We start from the raw sequence: 16,572 nt of genomic DNA on the forward strand, positions 1-16,572 counted from the left end.
ACAAGTTCAAACTTGCTGTTTTACTGCAATTTATCTGACTCAGTGGACTATTTCTGGTCTGTTTTGAAGTTGTTTTGATTTTTTTTTTTTTACAAGATTGACGTCATGACTTTTTTGCAAGAGGACCGATTTCATTGATGAAATGACACATTCTGTCTTGCTATTTTACTTCTCTGACCTAGTGGCCTGTTTTTAGTCTTATTTCGAGTTATGATTTTTCATTTCCTACAAAGTCGACGTTATAGGACAAATCGCATTAATGAAATGACACATTTTCTATTCCCCCTGTTTTACTGCAATTTATCTGACCTCGTGGGTTAATTTTTGTCTTTTTTTTTGTTACGATATTTTTTTTTACAAGGTTGACAATGTCATGAATTGCAAGAGGACAGATTGCATTAATGAAATGACACAGTTTCTATCCCCCTGTTTACTGCAATTTATTTGAACTTGTGGACTATTGCTAGTCTTATTTGGAGTTGTCTGATTATTTATTTTGTACAAGGGTTGACATTGTTATGAATTACTTACAAGAGGACCAATCGCCATAATGTACGGACAAGTTCTATCCTGCTGTTTTACTGAAATTTATATGACTCAGTGGACTGTTTCTAGTCTGTTTTGGAGTTGTTTTGATTATTTTTTTTTTTTACAAGGTGGACGTCATGACTTTTTTGCAAGAGAACCGATCGCATTAATGAAATGACACATTCTATCCTACTGTTTTACTGCAATTTATCTGATCTAGTTGACTATTTATGGTCTTTTTTTGAGTTGTGATTATTTGTTTTTTTTTACAAGTTTGACATTGTCATGAGTTACTTGCAAGAGGACAGATTGCATTAATGAAATGACACATTTTCTATCCCCCTGTTTACTGCAATTTATTTGACCTAGTAGACTATTTCTAGTCTTATTTGGAGTTGTCTGATTATTTATTTTGTTCAAGGGTTGACATTGTCATGAATTACTTGAGGACCAATTGCATTAATGAAAGGACAAGTTCAATCCTGCTGTTTTACTGCAATTTATCTGACTCAGTGGACTATTTCTAGTCTGTTTTGGAGTTGTTTTGATTATTATTTTTTTTACAAGGTGGACCTCATGACTTTTTTGCGAGACAACCGATCGCATTAATGAAATGACACATTCTATCCTACTGTTCTACTGCAATTTATCTGATCTAGTTGACTATTTCTAGTCTTTTTTGGAGTTGTGATTATTTATTTTTACAAAGTTACTTGCAAGAGGACCGATCACATTATTGAACTGACACATTCTATCCTGCTGTTTTACTGCAATTTATCTGATCTAGTGGATTATTTCTGTAGTCTTCTTTGGACTTGTGAGATTCTTTATTTTGTACAAGGTTCACGTTGTCATGAATTACTTGCAAAAGGACAGATCGCATTAACGAAATGACACATTGAAGCCTGTTGTTTCACTGCAATTTCTCAGACTTAGTGGACTATTTCTAGTCATATTTGTAGTTGTTGGGATTACTTATTTGTGCAAGTTTGCCGCTGTCATTAATTTTTTCGAGAGCATCGATGGCATGTATTAAATGACACAAATCGGTGCATTTTTAGTCTTTATACTTTATACTCTACCATATATGATGCATTTTGTCAGTTATCATTGATAATCACATTCCTTTCGTTCCATCCTCATGCTGGACCCTAAAGTAGGGCTGGAAGAAAACAAGTTATAGATAACCAAGGGGTCTAGAGATTACATCCTGACCAGCAGGTGGCACCCACTTCTCCTCAAGAAAGTCAGGGCTTTTCTTCCTTCACTCACAATGCGCACACACATCAATCATCTGGACAGATGCAGAGAACTGCTAGGAACAGGAGGAAGAGTTATCGTGCTAACTTTAAGACAATGGTGTTCATCCATCCATCCATTTTCTACCGCTTGTCTTTTTTCAAGGTCGCAAATATGGGCCGTGTTATAGTCACGTTGGTCTGACATTCGAGTTAATACAGTGGGCTTTGCCACTAATAAAACTCAAGACATTTTGTATTTTATTAAACAAAAGGGCGAATATCAGTGTCCCCTGTTTTATTTTCTGTATTTTGTTTCCAACTTATTACAGAAGAGTTGAGTCACAGCTCACTTTGTTTAGCAGCAATGACTTAACTGATGACTAATTCTCCGCTCTTTAATGTGCGGACATAAATGCTAGCTTTGGCCTTTCATCTCTGGCTCTGTGAATTAATTGCTGCCACTATCTGGTTTGGTGTTGAGCATTCTAAGTGGCCCTTGAAGGACCTCTCCTATTTATTCCTTTAAAGTACCGCTCTTCTTTTAATGAGACCTCGGGGGCTCAACTAGGCTTTGACACATAAGGGGGGAGCCCGACAAGCTTTAAGATCCCTGAGCCCGTATTTGAGTTTGGGAAAAAAGTGCAGAGAAGAAAAATCCCTCAGTGAGGCTGCATGTGTATGTTTGTTCAGTGTATGTGGAAATAACAAGCACATGTGCCCCCCCCCAAAAAATATGGGTGTTTTTAAAGCTTTTTTCCGGTCTTTTGAGTGGATGGAAAATGCACTAATTATCCCACATTAATTAGACTTCAACAAAATGAAGCATTTAGTTAAAGGATTAATGCCATTTTTTTTCATTTACTCACATGACAGTTTGGACTTTATTAATATTATCCTTAGTTTCTGTATTATTTCCTGTCCAGCGCTCTTATTTTTTTTCCCACTTCCTGTTTGCCTCCATCAATTAATTTGTTTGAGCTTTGGCTCCCTCGCCTGTCCCTGATTGGCAGTCAGGATAAACAAAACCTGCTACGTTTTGGTTTGACGTATTGACCTGAACTTCAGGATGCAGAGACGGCAGGCGAAGTACAGGTGGAATGTATTTATTAATAAAATTAAATAAATAGTTCCTCAGGGAAGCATAGGGAAAGCTAAGAAGTATTGAAACAAATGAAGCAAAAAGATTCAATCGGGCTACCATAAAAAGTATACTGATTGGCAACCAGGGACATGTCTGTCCTGATTGGCAATCAGGGACAGGCAAGAGAGCCAAAGCTCAGACAAAAGAAGAAATTATATCTAATTAAAAGTTGCTTCTACTGCCACCAAATGGAAAAAATGTTTTTATTTTGACAAAAAGAACCAAAATAAGAAGTTTGTCAAAGAGTTTGAAAAAAAAAACGTACAATGGTACCTCGGTTTTTGACGGAAACTTTTACCAAAAGTCTATTTTGGTTTATGTATACCATCTCAGTTATTGTAAGGCTTTTTTAATACATGTTGTATAACTGCAAAATATGTCACCACAGGGCCAAATAAAGTTTTAAACACTTTGATAAAGAAGGTGAGAAACACTATTGATTGACGTTATGACCTGAATTTCAGGATGCAAAGACGGCAGGCGAAGTGCAGGTGAAATGTATTTATTAACAACATTTAAAGAAATAGTTCCTCAGGGAAGCATAGGGAAAGCTAAGAAGTATTGAAACAAATGAAGCAAAATGATTCGACCGGGCTACCATAAAAAGTATCCTGATTGGCAACCTGGGACATGTGAGTCCTAATTGGCAATCAGGGACAGGCAAGAGAGCCAAAGCTCAGACAAAAGAAGAAATTATATCTCAGCAAAAGTTGCTTCTACTGCCACCAAGTGGAAAAAAAACATTTTTGTTTTGACAAACAGTACCAAAATAAGAAGTTTGTCAAAGAGTAAAAAAAAGAATAGATACAATGATACCTCGGTTTTTGACAAACTTTTACCAAAAGTCTGCTTTGGTTGATGTGTACTATCTCAGTTATTGTAAGGCTTTTTTAATACATTTTGTATAACTGCGAAATATGTCACCACGGGGCCAAATAAAGTTTTAAACACCTTGAAAAAGAAGGTGAGAAACACTATTGATTGACGTTATGACCTGAACTTCAGGATGCAGAGACGGCAGGCGAAGTGCAGGTGAAATGTATTTATTAACAAAATTAAAGAAATACTTCCTCAGGGAAGCATAGGGAAAGCTAAGAAGTATTGAAACAAATGAAGCAAAATGATTCGACCGGGCTACCATAGCAAATATCCTGATTGGCAACCAGGGACATGTGCGTCCTGATTCGCAATCAGGGACAGGCAAGAGAGCCAAAGCTCAGACAAAAGAAGAAATTATACCTCAGTAAAAGTTGCTTCTACTGCCACCAAGTGGAAATTTTTGTTTTGTTTTGACAAACAGTACCAAAATAAGAAGTTTGTCAAAGAGAAAAAAAAAAGAATACATACAATGACGCCACGGTTTTTGACAAACTTTTACCAAAAGTCTGCTTCGGTTTATGTATACCATCTCAGTTATTGTAAGGCTTTTTTAATACATTTTGTAAAACTGCAAAATATGTCACCACAAGGCCAAATAAAGTTTTAAAGGCCTACTGAAATGAATTTTTTTTATTTAAACGGGGATAGCAGATCTATTCTATGTGTCATACTTGATCATTTTGCGATATTGCCATATTTTTGCTGAAAGGATTTAGTATAGAACAACGACGATAAAGATTGCAACTTTTGGTATCTGATAAAAAAAAAGGCTTGCACCTACCGGAAGTAGCGTGACGTAGTCAGTTGAACATATACGCAAAGTTCCCTATTGTTTACAATGATGGCCGCATGAAGTGAGAGAGATTCGGACCGAGAAAGCGACAATTTCCCCATTAATTTGAGCGAGGATGAAAGATTTGTGGATGAGTAAAGTGCAAGTGAAGGACTAGTGGGGAGTTGAAGCTATTCAGATAGGGAAGATGCTGTGAGAGCCGGGGGTGACCTGATATTCAGCTGGGAATGACTACAACAGTAAATAAACACAAGACATATATATACTCTATTAGCCACAACACAACCAGGCTTATATTTAATATGCCACAAATTAATCCTGCATAAAAACACCTGCGTGTTTGTTATGCTAGCTCCTAGCTCCTCTGCTAGCTCCTAGCTCCATAGAACACGCCAATACAATTCAAACACCTGATCAACACACACAATCACTCAGCCCAAAAGACCGTTTACCTAACCCAAGGTTCATAAAGCTTATATATTTTTAAAAAGTTACGTACGTGACGCGCACATACGGTCAAGTTATCGAATGTTTAGCAGCCAAGGCTGCATACTCACGGTACCTGATATTCAGCTGGGAATGACTACAACAGTAAATAAACACAAGACATATATATACTCTATTAGCCACAACACAACCAGGCTTATATTTAATATGCCACAAATTAATCCTGCATAAAAACACCTGCGTGTTTGTTATGCTAGCTCCTAGCTCCTCTGCTAGCTCCTAGCTCCATAGAACACGCCAATACAATTCAAACACCTGATCAACACACACAATCACTCAGCCCAAAAGACCGTTCACCTAACCCAAGGTTCATAAAGCTTATATATTTTTAAAAAGTTACGTACGTGACGCGCACGTACGGTACGGTACGTGTTATGCTAGCTCCTAGCTCCTCTGCTAGCTCCTAGCTCCATAGAACACGCCAATACAATTCAAACACATGATCAACACACACAATCACTCAGCCCAAAAGACCGTTCACCTAACCCAAGGTTCATAAAGCTTATATATTTTAAAAAAGTTACGTACATACGCAAAAAAAAGCCAAAGCTGCATACTCACAGTAGCACGTCTGCGTCTTTGTCATCCAAATCAAAGTAATCCTGGTAAGAGTCTGTGTTGTCCCAGTTCCCTACAGGCGTCTGTGTATCCAAATCAAAAGTCCTCCTGGTTAGAGTCTCTGTTATCCGAGTTCTTCCATCTTGACTGCATCTTTCGGGAATGTAAACAAAGAAGCGCCGGCTGTGTACTGTTGTGGCTGACTACGTTCGAAAAATACGTCCATTTCGCACCGACAACTTTCTTCTTTGCTTGCTTGGCTTCCTTCTCCATAATGCAATGAACATGATTGAAACAGATTCACGAACACAGATGTCCAGAATACTGTGGAATTATGAAATGAAAACAGAGCTTTTTCGTATCGGCTTCAATGTGGAAGGCATACCCGTGTTCGCCGGGCTACGTCACACGCATACGTCATCCTCAGAGGCGTTTCGAACCGGAAGTTTAGCGGCAAATTTAAAATGTCACTTTATAAGTTAACCCGGCCGTATTGGCATGTGTTATAATGTTAAGATTTCATCATTGATATATAAACTATCAGACTGCGTGGTCGGTAGTAGTGGGTTTCAGTAGGCCTTTAAGCACTTTGATGAAGAAGGTGAGAAACACTAAGATTGACGTTATGACCTGAACTTCAGGATGCAGAGACGGCAGGCGAAGTGCAGGTGAAATGTATTTATTAACAACATTTAAAAAATACTTCCTCAGCAAAGCATAAGGAAAGCTAAGAAGTATTGAAACAAATGAAGCAAAATGATTCGACCGGGCTACCATAGCAAATATCCTGATTGGCAACCAGGGACATGTGAGTCCTGATTCGCAATCAGGGACAGGTAAGAGAGCCAAAGCTCGGACAAAAGAAGAACTTCCATCTCAGTAAAAGTTGCTTCTACTGCCACCAAGTGGAAAAAATAGTTTTATTTGGACAAACAGAACCAAAATAAGAAGTTTGTCAAGAGTAAAAAAAAGAATACATACAATGGTACCTCGGTTTTTGACGAAAACTTTTACCAAAAGTCTACTTCGGTTTATGCATACCATCTCAGGCTTTTTTAATATTTTATTTTTTTGTATGACTGCAAAATAAGGAGCCACGAGGCCGAACAAAGTTTTAAGCACTTTGATGAAGAAGGTGAGAAACACTATTGATTTCAAGACAAGCGCGTAAAATAATGTTGTCCGTGTAGCTCTCCCCTCCCCTCCTCCCCGCTCATAGCCGTCTTCGCCAACAAGAGTCTTCAATAACGGTAAAAGTGATAAATCTTCATTTATCAGTTTAATTAGTCATTTATGTGTTTGTCATCGTTTTCTGCATGTAACACTACATTTATTCTCTATAAAGGTTTCCATACGATTTGTTTTTTAGAGCTGAGATACCATGCAATGCTTCAGTGCAGTGCACCACAGACACTATAGGAGCTGCTGAAGGGTATAAAGCAGGAGTTATGATGATTACCATCGCTTTGCATTATGCAGGCAACCTCTTATGTAAGGAATAACCACAATGAGCCAAACTGCTGACGAGGGACGATTTCTGAGAAGGGCTGCCATTTTCTCCGCGCTTGTATCACACAATTGAGTGTCTAGTGTCCGTTTTAAGGGCGTGTCATTTCTCATCGACATTTCCCCCCAAAGAAATGCAGTGTAAAGGAAATCAATGGACTGGGTCAGTAAAGTGAATAGAGTGGACACTGCACAGGTTGTATTTTACACAGAGTTCTTGAATAACAACAAATAAGTGTATCTTTCACCTGAAAAATGGAACACTCAGCATTTATGTCTTTGCTTTTTAAACAGCACTCCTGTAAAGTTTGTGTGCTTTCACACAGCAAAAGACAACACGCCAGTCAGCAACAGACTTCAGCACAACAGGGAATCAAACGTGCAAAACTTTACACCCCCGCCATTATGTTCCGTTATACACGGGCAGTGTCTGTTTCTTCATGCTCCCATTTTGCCTTTTGTACAAACTTGGAAATAAGTTGGGAAAATGCCTGCTTTTATGGACAGTGTAAAAGGGACTATTGTCATATGTCCACACTACAGCAGGTGAATATTATATTTCCGATTTGTTTCATGACACACGATCTCAACATATTACGTCTTGATGGCGTTAGGACATTTTTTTCCTCATGGATTCATGGATTTTTTTTTACCATGTATTTTCTCAAGGGACAATACCATAAAAAATTAAGACTTATGGAGACACTTAAGAGTAGTCTGTGTACAACTTCCAGTACATAATTAATATTCACTGAAAATGACTCAACACACAGCCATTATTGTCTAAGTAGTTGGTGTACAAAACCCAAAACCAGTGGAGTTGGCACGTTGTGTAATTCGTAAATTAAAACAGAATACAATGATTTGCAAATCCTTTTCAACTTATATCCAATTGAATAGAAGCTTTTCAGGTGGAATTCTTTCCCATTCTTGCTTGATGTACAGCTTAAGTTGTTCAACAATCCGGGGGTCTCCATTGTCGTATTTGACGCTTCATAATGCGCCACACATTTTCAATGGGAGACAGGTCTGGACTACAGGCAGGCCAGTCTAGTAAGCGCACTCTTTTACTATGAAGCCACGCTGTTGTAACACGTGGCTTGGCATTGTCTTGCTGAAATAAGCAGGGGCGTCCATGATAATGTTGCTTGGATGGCAACATATTTTGCTCCAAAACCTGTATGTACCTTTCAGCATTAATGTGTAAGTTACCCATGCCTTGGGCACTAATACACCCCCATACCATCACAGATGCTGGCTTTTGAACTTTGCACCTAGAACAGTCCGGATGGTTTGTTTCCTCTTTGTTCCGGAGGACACAACGTCCACAGTTTCCAAAAACAATTTGAAATGTGGACTCGTCAGACCACAGAACACTTTTCCACATTGCATCAGTCCATCTTAGATGAGCTCAAAGCCGGCGGCGTTTCTGGGTGTTGTTGATAGATGGCTTTGGCTTTACATAGTAGAGTTTTAACTTGCACTTACAGATGTAGCGACCAACTGTAGTTACTGACAGTGGTTTTCTGAAGTGTTCCTGAGCCCGTGTGGTGATATCCTTTACACACTGATGTCGATTTTTGATGCAGTACCGCCTGAGGGATCGAAAGGTCACAGCCTTGCCACTTACATGCAGTGATTTCTCCAGATTCTCTGAACCTTTTGATGATATTACGGACCGTAGATGGTGAAATCCCTAAATTCCTTGCAATAGCTCGTTGAGAAACGTTGTTCTTAAACTGACAATTTGCTCACAATTTTGTTCACGAAGTGGTGACCCTTGCCACATTCTTGTTTGTGAATGACTGAGCATTTCATGGAAGGTGCTTTTATACCCAATTATGGCACCCACCTGTTCCCAATTAGCCTATTCACCTGTGGTATTTTCCATATAAGCATTCCTCAACTTTCTCAGTCTTTTTTGCCACTTGTGCCAGCTTTTTTCCAAATGAGCTAATATTTGAAAAAAACAACAAAGTTTTCCAGTCCGAACATTAAGTATCTTGTCTTTCCAGTCTATTCAATTGAATATAGGTTGAAAAGGATTTGCAAATCATTGTATTCTGTTTTTATTTACAATTTACACAACCTGCTTCACTGGTTTTGGGGTTTGTAATATGTGTTTCGCCGAGAGTCAAGTATGGTGGTAGTAGTGTCATGGTCTGGGGTTGCATGAGTGCAGTCGTCACTGGGGAGCTGCGGTTGATTGAGAGGAAACATGAATTCCAACATGTATTTTGCCATTGTGAAGCACAGCACCAGCCCCTCCCTTGGGCCTGCATTGCTGTTTTTCAGCATAACAACAAGCCCAAAAACGTCATAAATCTGAGATATTTTGTATATACACTAGATTTGTGCTATTTGTCAAGGCTACATTACAAGACCCAGCCAGCAAATGGTAATAAAAATAAATAATGATGTGTGAATTGACTTAAGGGACAGAGCCCTCTGCTGGATTCATAGGTGCTTTGCTGACTTTCTCCTGCAGTTAGTGCCATCAAACCATTTTCTTTTTAAGTTAGGCCAAAAAAGAATATTTAAACAATTTAAAGCAGACAAAAACAATATTTGACTATGTGATAGAGCAAATAGGCGTACAACAGGGTCTTCAACATAAGACACCACTCTGGTGGGGTGTTGAGAGTTTGGGGGCGGACTTCTTCCTTCAGCATTAGTTGTATTTTGTATCTTCCAAAGAACCAGCGTCCTCTACAGTGGACATTTAATTTTGGTGTATTTATTTTGTCAGTTGTTGGGTTTTTTTAAGGACCTTCTGCAAACAATCTAGTCAAAGATCATCTCTATAACAGCATTCGAGTGTTTTTAAGAATCTGCAGCAAAAATGTGACTTTTCGAACTGAACTTGCCAGTTGAATAGCCCAAAAGATAGAAGACTCAATATGGAACCTTGAGGAACACAAGATAAGTAAAAAAAAGTTGAACAAATGATTACTGTATTTTTACGGAATATAAGACGCACTTAAAATCCTTTTTTTTCCCTCAAAACTCGACAGTGCGCCTAATGTAAGGAATCATTCTGGTTTTGCTTAGGCAATTTTATTTGGTACATGGTGTAATGATAAGTGTGACCAGTGGATGGCAGTCAAACGTAAGAGATACATGTAGACTGCACTATAATGGCAATATGACTCAAGTAAACAACACCAACATTTTATGTTCCTTAAAAATATAAATCATTACACATGGCGCTCAAAAATCTATCAAAATGTTTTAGTATGACTTTGGTAAGCTATGAAGCCACACCGCATAATGTGCTGATCTGTATTTGGGATCTGCATAAATGCTGAAAAATTGTGCGCTTGTGCCTTTGTAGTCCGTGCCGACACCATAGTCGATAATCTTCTTCTTTCTTCTTGTAGGCCACAAGGAAGTGTTTTGAATTTCGAAAAATATATATATATAACTCCTTTAATGCGCCCTATAATCCAGTGCACCTTATGTATGAAAAAAGATAAAAAAATAGACCATTCATCGACAGTGCGCCTTATGATCCGGTGCGCCCTATGGTCCGGAAAATACGGTACTGACTGCATCTGAAGTAAACAAGCTGCAGCAACATCTTAGTTACATAAATCACATTCTGAAAAAAAATTGTAACAGTCAAAAAGGAAATGACGTAAAGGGGTGCCTTAAGGAACTCCTCAGTTATGCAATTCACAAGTTTAGACCCCAAAATGTCAATGCCAGGATCTGCCAATGTGTTCACAGTGGTCCAAGTTCAACAGGAGCACTCGTGTTTGTAGGAATTTGCTGCAAAAATGTTTGCCTCCTATGTTTTGAACTGAACTCGGGGGGCCAGTGTGGTGTCATTCCCGAACCGGATTTGGCTCCCGGGCTGCCAGTCGAGCAGCCTTGTTGTACAGTATAGTAGTGTGTGAGTTGGAATACCGCATTTTCTGGACCATAGTGTGCACTGGATTATAAGGCGCACTGCCAATGAATGGTCTAGTTTTTATATTTTTTCATATATAAGGCGCATTAAAGGAGCCATATTATTTTATTTTTTTTCTAAATGTAAAACACTTCCTTGTGGTCTACATAACATGTAATGGTGGTTCTTTGGTCAAAATGTTGCATAGATTATGTTTTACAGATCATCTTCAAGCCGCTTTCTGACAGTAGCTTCCGGGTGCGCCGTTTTGTGGGCGGTCTTATTTACGTGGCTCACCTTCGACAGCGTCTTCTCCCCGTCATCTTTGTTGTAGCGGTGTAGCGTGCAAGGACGGGTGTGGAAGAAGTGTCAAAAGATGGAGCTAACTGTTTTAATGACATTCAGACTTTACTTAAATCAATAACGCAGCACATCTCCTCATCTGGAAACAACAACAACGCCGGAAATGTGTCAGTGAAAAAACGTCCGACCGGAACTCTCTAATAACTAAAGTTCCTTGGGTGAATAATGTTAACTCACTACACCGGTATGTTTTACTGACAGATATAAGTAAGAACTTTATACTACTTTATATTAGAAATGGCAACAGCGGCAGATGAATGTCCCATAACAAGAAGATAGAGAAAAAGAAGAAGCTTATCGACTATGGTGTCGGCAAAGATCTACAAGGGCGGACCTGCACAATTTTTCAGGACTTATGCAGATCCCAAATACACATCAGCAGGTACCAGAAGGTAAGAAAAGTTGCTTTTGCATAATATTGCGAAACAAAACGCCAGATAATATGTCTTACCTTATACACACACCATAATAATACTCGTATGTTAAAGCACATCAACCTGTGCAGCTTCATAGCTTACCAAAGTTGTACTAAAACATTTTGATCGATTTTTCAGCGCCGTGTGTAATTTTCTATATTTTCAATGGAACATATAAGATGTTGGTGTTGTTTACTTGAGTCATATTGCCATCATAGTGCAGTCTACACATATCTCTTATGTTTGACTGCCACCTACTGGTCACACTTATTACACCATGTACCAAATAAAATTGATTCGAGGTCGGTGAGCAAAACCAGAATTATTCCGTACATAAGGCGCACTGTCGAGTTTTTAGGAAAAAGGATTTTAAGTGCGTCTTATAGGCCGGAAAATACGGTACATTGTGGTTGTTTAACACTAGAAGTCCCAGCATTTTTCTGTCTACCTAGAAGACCCAGAGAGGGGTCATTTGGCCCGACGCTTTTCCCGAATACACTAATCACTCATTTTGTTATGGTAATGAGGCTGTTAGGGGCAGTTTGTCTAGGTAGACAGAAAAATTATACATGTGGGAAATGCCGAAAGGAGCAATGGCAGTGCCAGGATTGTGAGTGACTGCTCAAATGTATGTCAGTCACGTTTACATGGACATGGTTTTTCATTCTTTGTAAATATGCTTTTTTCTTTGTAAATTTTTTTTTTTAAACTATTTTTGGCACACAAAAATAACAATTGCTTCTGCAACAACCCTCCACACCAAAACTGGGAAAACAGTTGCTTTTTCATTCTTTGTAAATATGTTTTGTTTTGTATTTTTTTTAACAATAAATGTCAGAGTGTTGATCCCTTCATTCTGTTGATCCTTGCAAAAACACACACAACCTACCTCAGAACTAAAGCTTGAGCTGTAAGGTCCCCTCCCCCACACAGGCTCAAGTGGCCCCCTGCCGTGTGCCACTAACAGCCACATTTTCATAACAAAAGGAGTGTCCACAGGGGGGACTAGGGGTCAAATGACCCTCTTGTGTGTTTTCTAGGTAAAAATGTCAATTGACCCTTCTCTGGGACTTCGCGGGGTAAAACAATACCCGATGGACACAGTGATTTAACTATTTTTTTCTCATTAGCTGTTCCGCCACAGTTTGTAATTAGGTTTTCCTGCTAAACATTCACATGTAATTTTTTTCAATGACAGCTTAAACATTTCTTATTGTAGATCTTTCTCTCTCTCATGCTCTAGTTTCTATATAGATATATTGATGTAAAAACAAGCTGCAGTTAATTTAATAACAAGGATCATAAATTTTGCGTCACAGTTTTATTACCGCAGTTATTTTTCAACTGATTGATGTATATCCATTTGGAAGTCGGCTGCTTTATCACCGGAGGAGAACCTTTTCATTCGATGGCTCCACCTCATTTCTCCCCGCTGTAAAGAGTGTGTGTGGAGCGCAACAAGCGTTCTATTCCTTTTGGCGAGCTGCAAGTCAACACTCTTAAGAAGCTTCTGTGGAAAAAAGGAAGGAGGATTGTGGTTTTCCTTGCCACAAGAAGAGAAAGGCGGCGATTGTTTTGTGATACTGGAGAGTGAGCAACAAGGGATTGTTTTTTTTTTTTAAGTGCTTGTGGGAGTGAAGACATCGCTTACACCTGAATTCCTCCAAGGATGGACTGGTGATTTCATTGTGTAGCCTGAATTCCTCCAAGGAGGGAGTGGTGATTTCATGTAGGTCAGTTTTACACTTCCCGAGGAGTGTAGATTTCTGATGTGATCGCCGCACACGAAGGGTCCCGTCATCGCTGCTTGGAGGTTTTTTTTGTCACATTGGAGCAGTAAGGTTGGGTAGCTACTAATTAACAGAAAATTATGTTAAAGCCATCCATGTGTGAGTCGCTCTCTTTGGGACAAGACGGCGGCAAAGACATCACGCTCCCAAACTCGTCCAAAGAATCATTGAAGGAGATCACAGTGGGTTTCATAATGAGGACCAAAGTCCATGGGTTGAAGTTCATTTTCTCCCCGGACAAAACCAAACTGCAGCGTGTGACGTGGATCGTGGCCTTTTTCCTCTGCATCGCCTTCCTCCTCACCTGGTCCAGAAACAGAGTCCTCTACCTGATGTCCTACCCTGCCGTCACCAAGATCTATATGGTGTGGGCTCACAACATGTCCTTCCCCGCGGTTACCTTCTGCAATAAGAACGTCTTCCGGGCGTCCGGTCTGACCAGGGAGGACCTGTATCACAGCGGCTACTGGATGGACCTCATGTACGCCAACCACACGGTGATGGAGAGGAGTCTGGCCATCCTGAAGGAGAGCCACAAACAGGGTCTACTCAGCCTGCTGGACTTGAACAACTACACCCGGCCTGCCGGTTACCGCGTCAACACCACCGAGATGATGGGTCGCCTCGGGCACCCGCTGGATGACATGCTGCTAGAGTGCAGGTTTCGTGGTGATGCCTGCACCTCCAGGAACTTCAGCACAGTATGTAAAAAGAGATAACATGATGGTATGAGCAACGTTCCCTCTGAGGTGTGCGCAATTTCGCACTGCTCTCGCGTCCTCTGCTCACAGCAAATCGATGCCGCGCACCAAATAAAATCCAATCTGAACTCTACACAAAATAAATACATAACTAGATGAGGCAATTCCTGGAGGAATTGCGTGTGAATACTCCAATGCCGAAGCTGAACTAAAATCTGGGAATTTTTTTAGAATTGTTGAAGTTGAGCACACAATTCCCGAACAGGCTGAATATTTTTAAGTTGGAACGGTTTGAATCAGATGAAAAATGTGGGAGTTGTGGAACTCTGAAGAATGTCCCATTGATTTCAATTGGAATTTCCAAAAATTTGGGGAATTTCGGGAAAAGTGTGAATTTTTTTGAAAATGGTAAAAAACTTGAATAGTCTAAATGAGTTGAAATGGTTGGTTTTGGAATTTTTCAAATCGGTCGAGGAATGTTGAAGTAGTAACATGTTGAATTGAGAAATGGTATTACGGAATTCCTGGAATTTTGGGAAAACAGGGAATTTTTCCAGTTCAAAAAGCAACTTCCTTTTTACTTCCTGTCCTGATTAACAGAAATGTTTTGACGGTGGAACGGTTGAAATGCGTTGAAAAATGTGGAAGGAGTAGTCGCCAGAAAAAAGGATGGAAATAGGGCTTTGGAAAACCAGGAATTGTGGAAAATTCTGGAATTGTTTTTGGACTTAGAAAAAGAGTAGTATGAATTTCCAAAATGGTGGAATGTGTTGAAGGTAGAATGGTTTGAATTGGTTGAAAAATTTGGAAATGGTAAATGTTTGAAAAATGGCTAATTCACTTTAAATGGGAAAAATGTCCCGTAAAACCTGGAATTCTGGGAAATCTGGGAATTTTTGGAATTTGTCAAGGGAAAGCCCGCGATTCCCGAATAGGTTGAACAGTTTGAAGTTGGAACGGTTTGAATCGGGTGAAAAATGTGGAAGGTAGAGTGTGCCAAAATCTGGAGAGGAAGAATAATAAATAGATGAATTTTGGTGTAGAAAACCATATGTGTGAATGCTCCAAAGCATTCACACAATTATTTGTTCTGTAGGATTTTGCTATGCAACCATGACAACAAGCGGCCATAAATGATAAAACAATGTTCGTCGACACTGTTCAATTATTGTAACATCCGTCAAGACGCTTTAAAGAGGACAAGAATTCCATCTATCACTTTATTGAGCAAAACTGTTCATATTTGGCTATGGTTCTTTTCCTCTTTGTTCCGGAGGACACGATGTCCAAAGTTTCCAAAAACAATTTGAAATGTGGACTCGTTAGACCACAGAACACTTTTCCACTTTGCATCATTCCATTTTAGATGGCCTAGGGAAGCCGGCTGCGTTTCTGGGTATGTTGTTGATAAAAGGCTTTGGCTTTGCATGGTAGAGTTTTAACTTGCACTTACAGATGTAACGACGAACTGTAGTTACTGACAGTGGTTTTCTGAAGTGAGATTTAGTTTTGTGTTTACTTTGTGCTGTATGTCCTGGCTGGGAAATATGTCTGTGGGAACAAAATACTATATCTTAAGCTATAGCACTACCAGGGATCACAAAGCTGAATAAGCGATCGTTTTCCCTTAATCAACAACTTAACTACCTTTTGAGTGGAGGATGAGACTCCTCTTGTTTGGATTTTGTATTTGTCCTTCTTGTTCGTGATTCCTTCTGCCTGTGGAGGCCAACTCGCTCTTATCTCTCATCGGACTGCCGATTGGTCAGCTGCTGCTTGTTGTCAAAAATGTTTACGATGGCAAGAACACAGGCCCAGGAAGTAAATCATTGAGCTTGTGGGCAGTGCAAAGGGACAATCTTCAGCATGAGTGGCCATTTTCCACCTGACTCTAATGTTTGACTTGTCACCATTCAATAGCCTAATATAATTTTTGGACGGTAAAAAGTAGGGGACAAAAATAGCTTTTTGAAAAAGTGCAGGGGACAGGTCCCTCTTGTCCCAACCCCAATTTACGTCTAAGGCAGTGACGTGCAGTCACTAGAGGCAGGGGAGGCACGGCCACACCTGCCATCATGGAAAGAAAAAAAATGTAAAAAGAAAAAAATAATAATTAAATTGTTATATGTATCCAGTGATTATACTAAAGTTATTTTCCATTTAACTTCACCAGTTTTAGATTATTTGTATTTTTATTTTCACATTTGCCGTTCAAATACTGAGAAGAGACGGTGCGGTGATCAGCAGCCAGTTGAGG

At 39.5% G+C, this 16,572-nt stretch overlaps 1 protein-coding gene across 1 annotated transcript in view; it reads left to right on the forward strand.

The window, feature by feature from the left end:
• The first annotated feature begins 13,709 nt into the window (after positions 1–13,709).
• Positions 13,710–16,572, forward strand: part of LOC133631227 (acid-sensing ion channel 1C-like) — a 59,308-nt gene continuing 56,445 nt past the window's right edge. Inside the window, exon 1 of the mRNA XM_062023385.1 lies at positions 13,710–14,315. Within this exon, the coding sequence (XP_061879369.1) occupies positions 13,710–14,315 (606 nt within the window). The remainder of the gene's footprint in view (positions 14,316–16,572) is intronic.

This window comes from Entelurus aequoreus, linkage group LG16 (genome assembly GCF_033978785.1).
Source record: "Entelurus aequoreus isolate RoL-2023_Sb linkage group LG16, RoL_Eaeq_v1.1, whole genome shotgun sequence".
NCBI lineage: Eukaryota > Metazoa > Chordata > Actinopteri > Syngnathiformes > Syngnathidae > Entelurus > Entelurus aequoreus.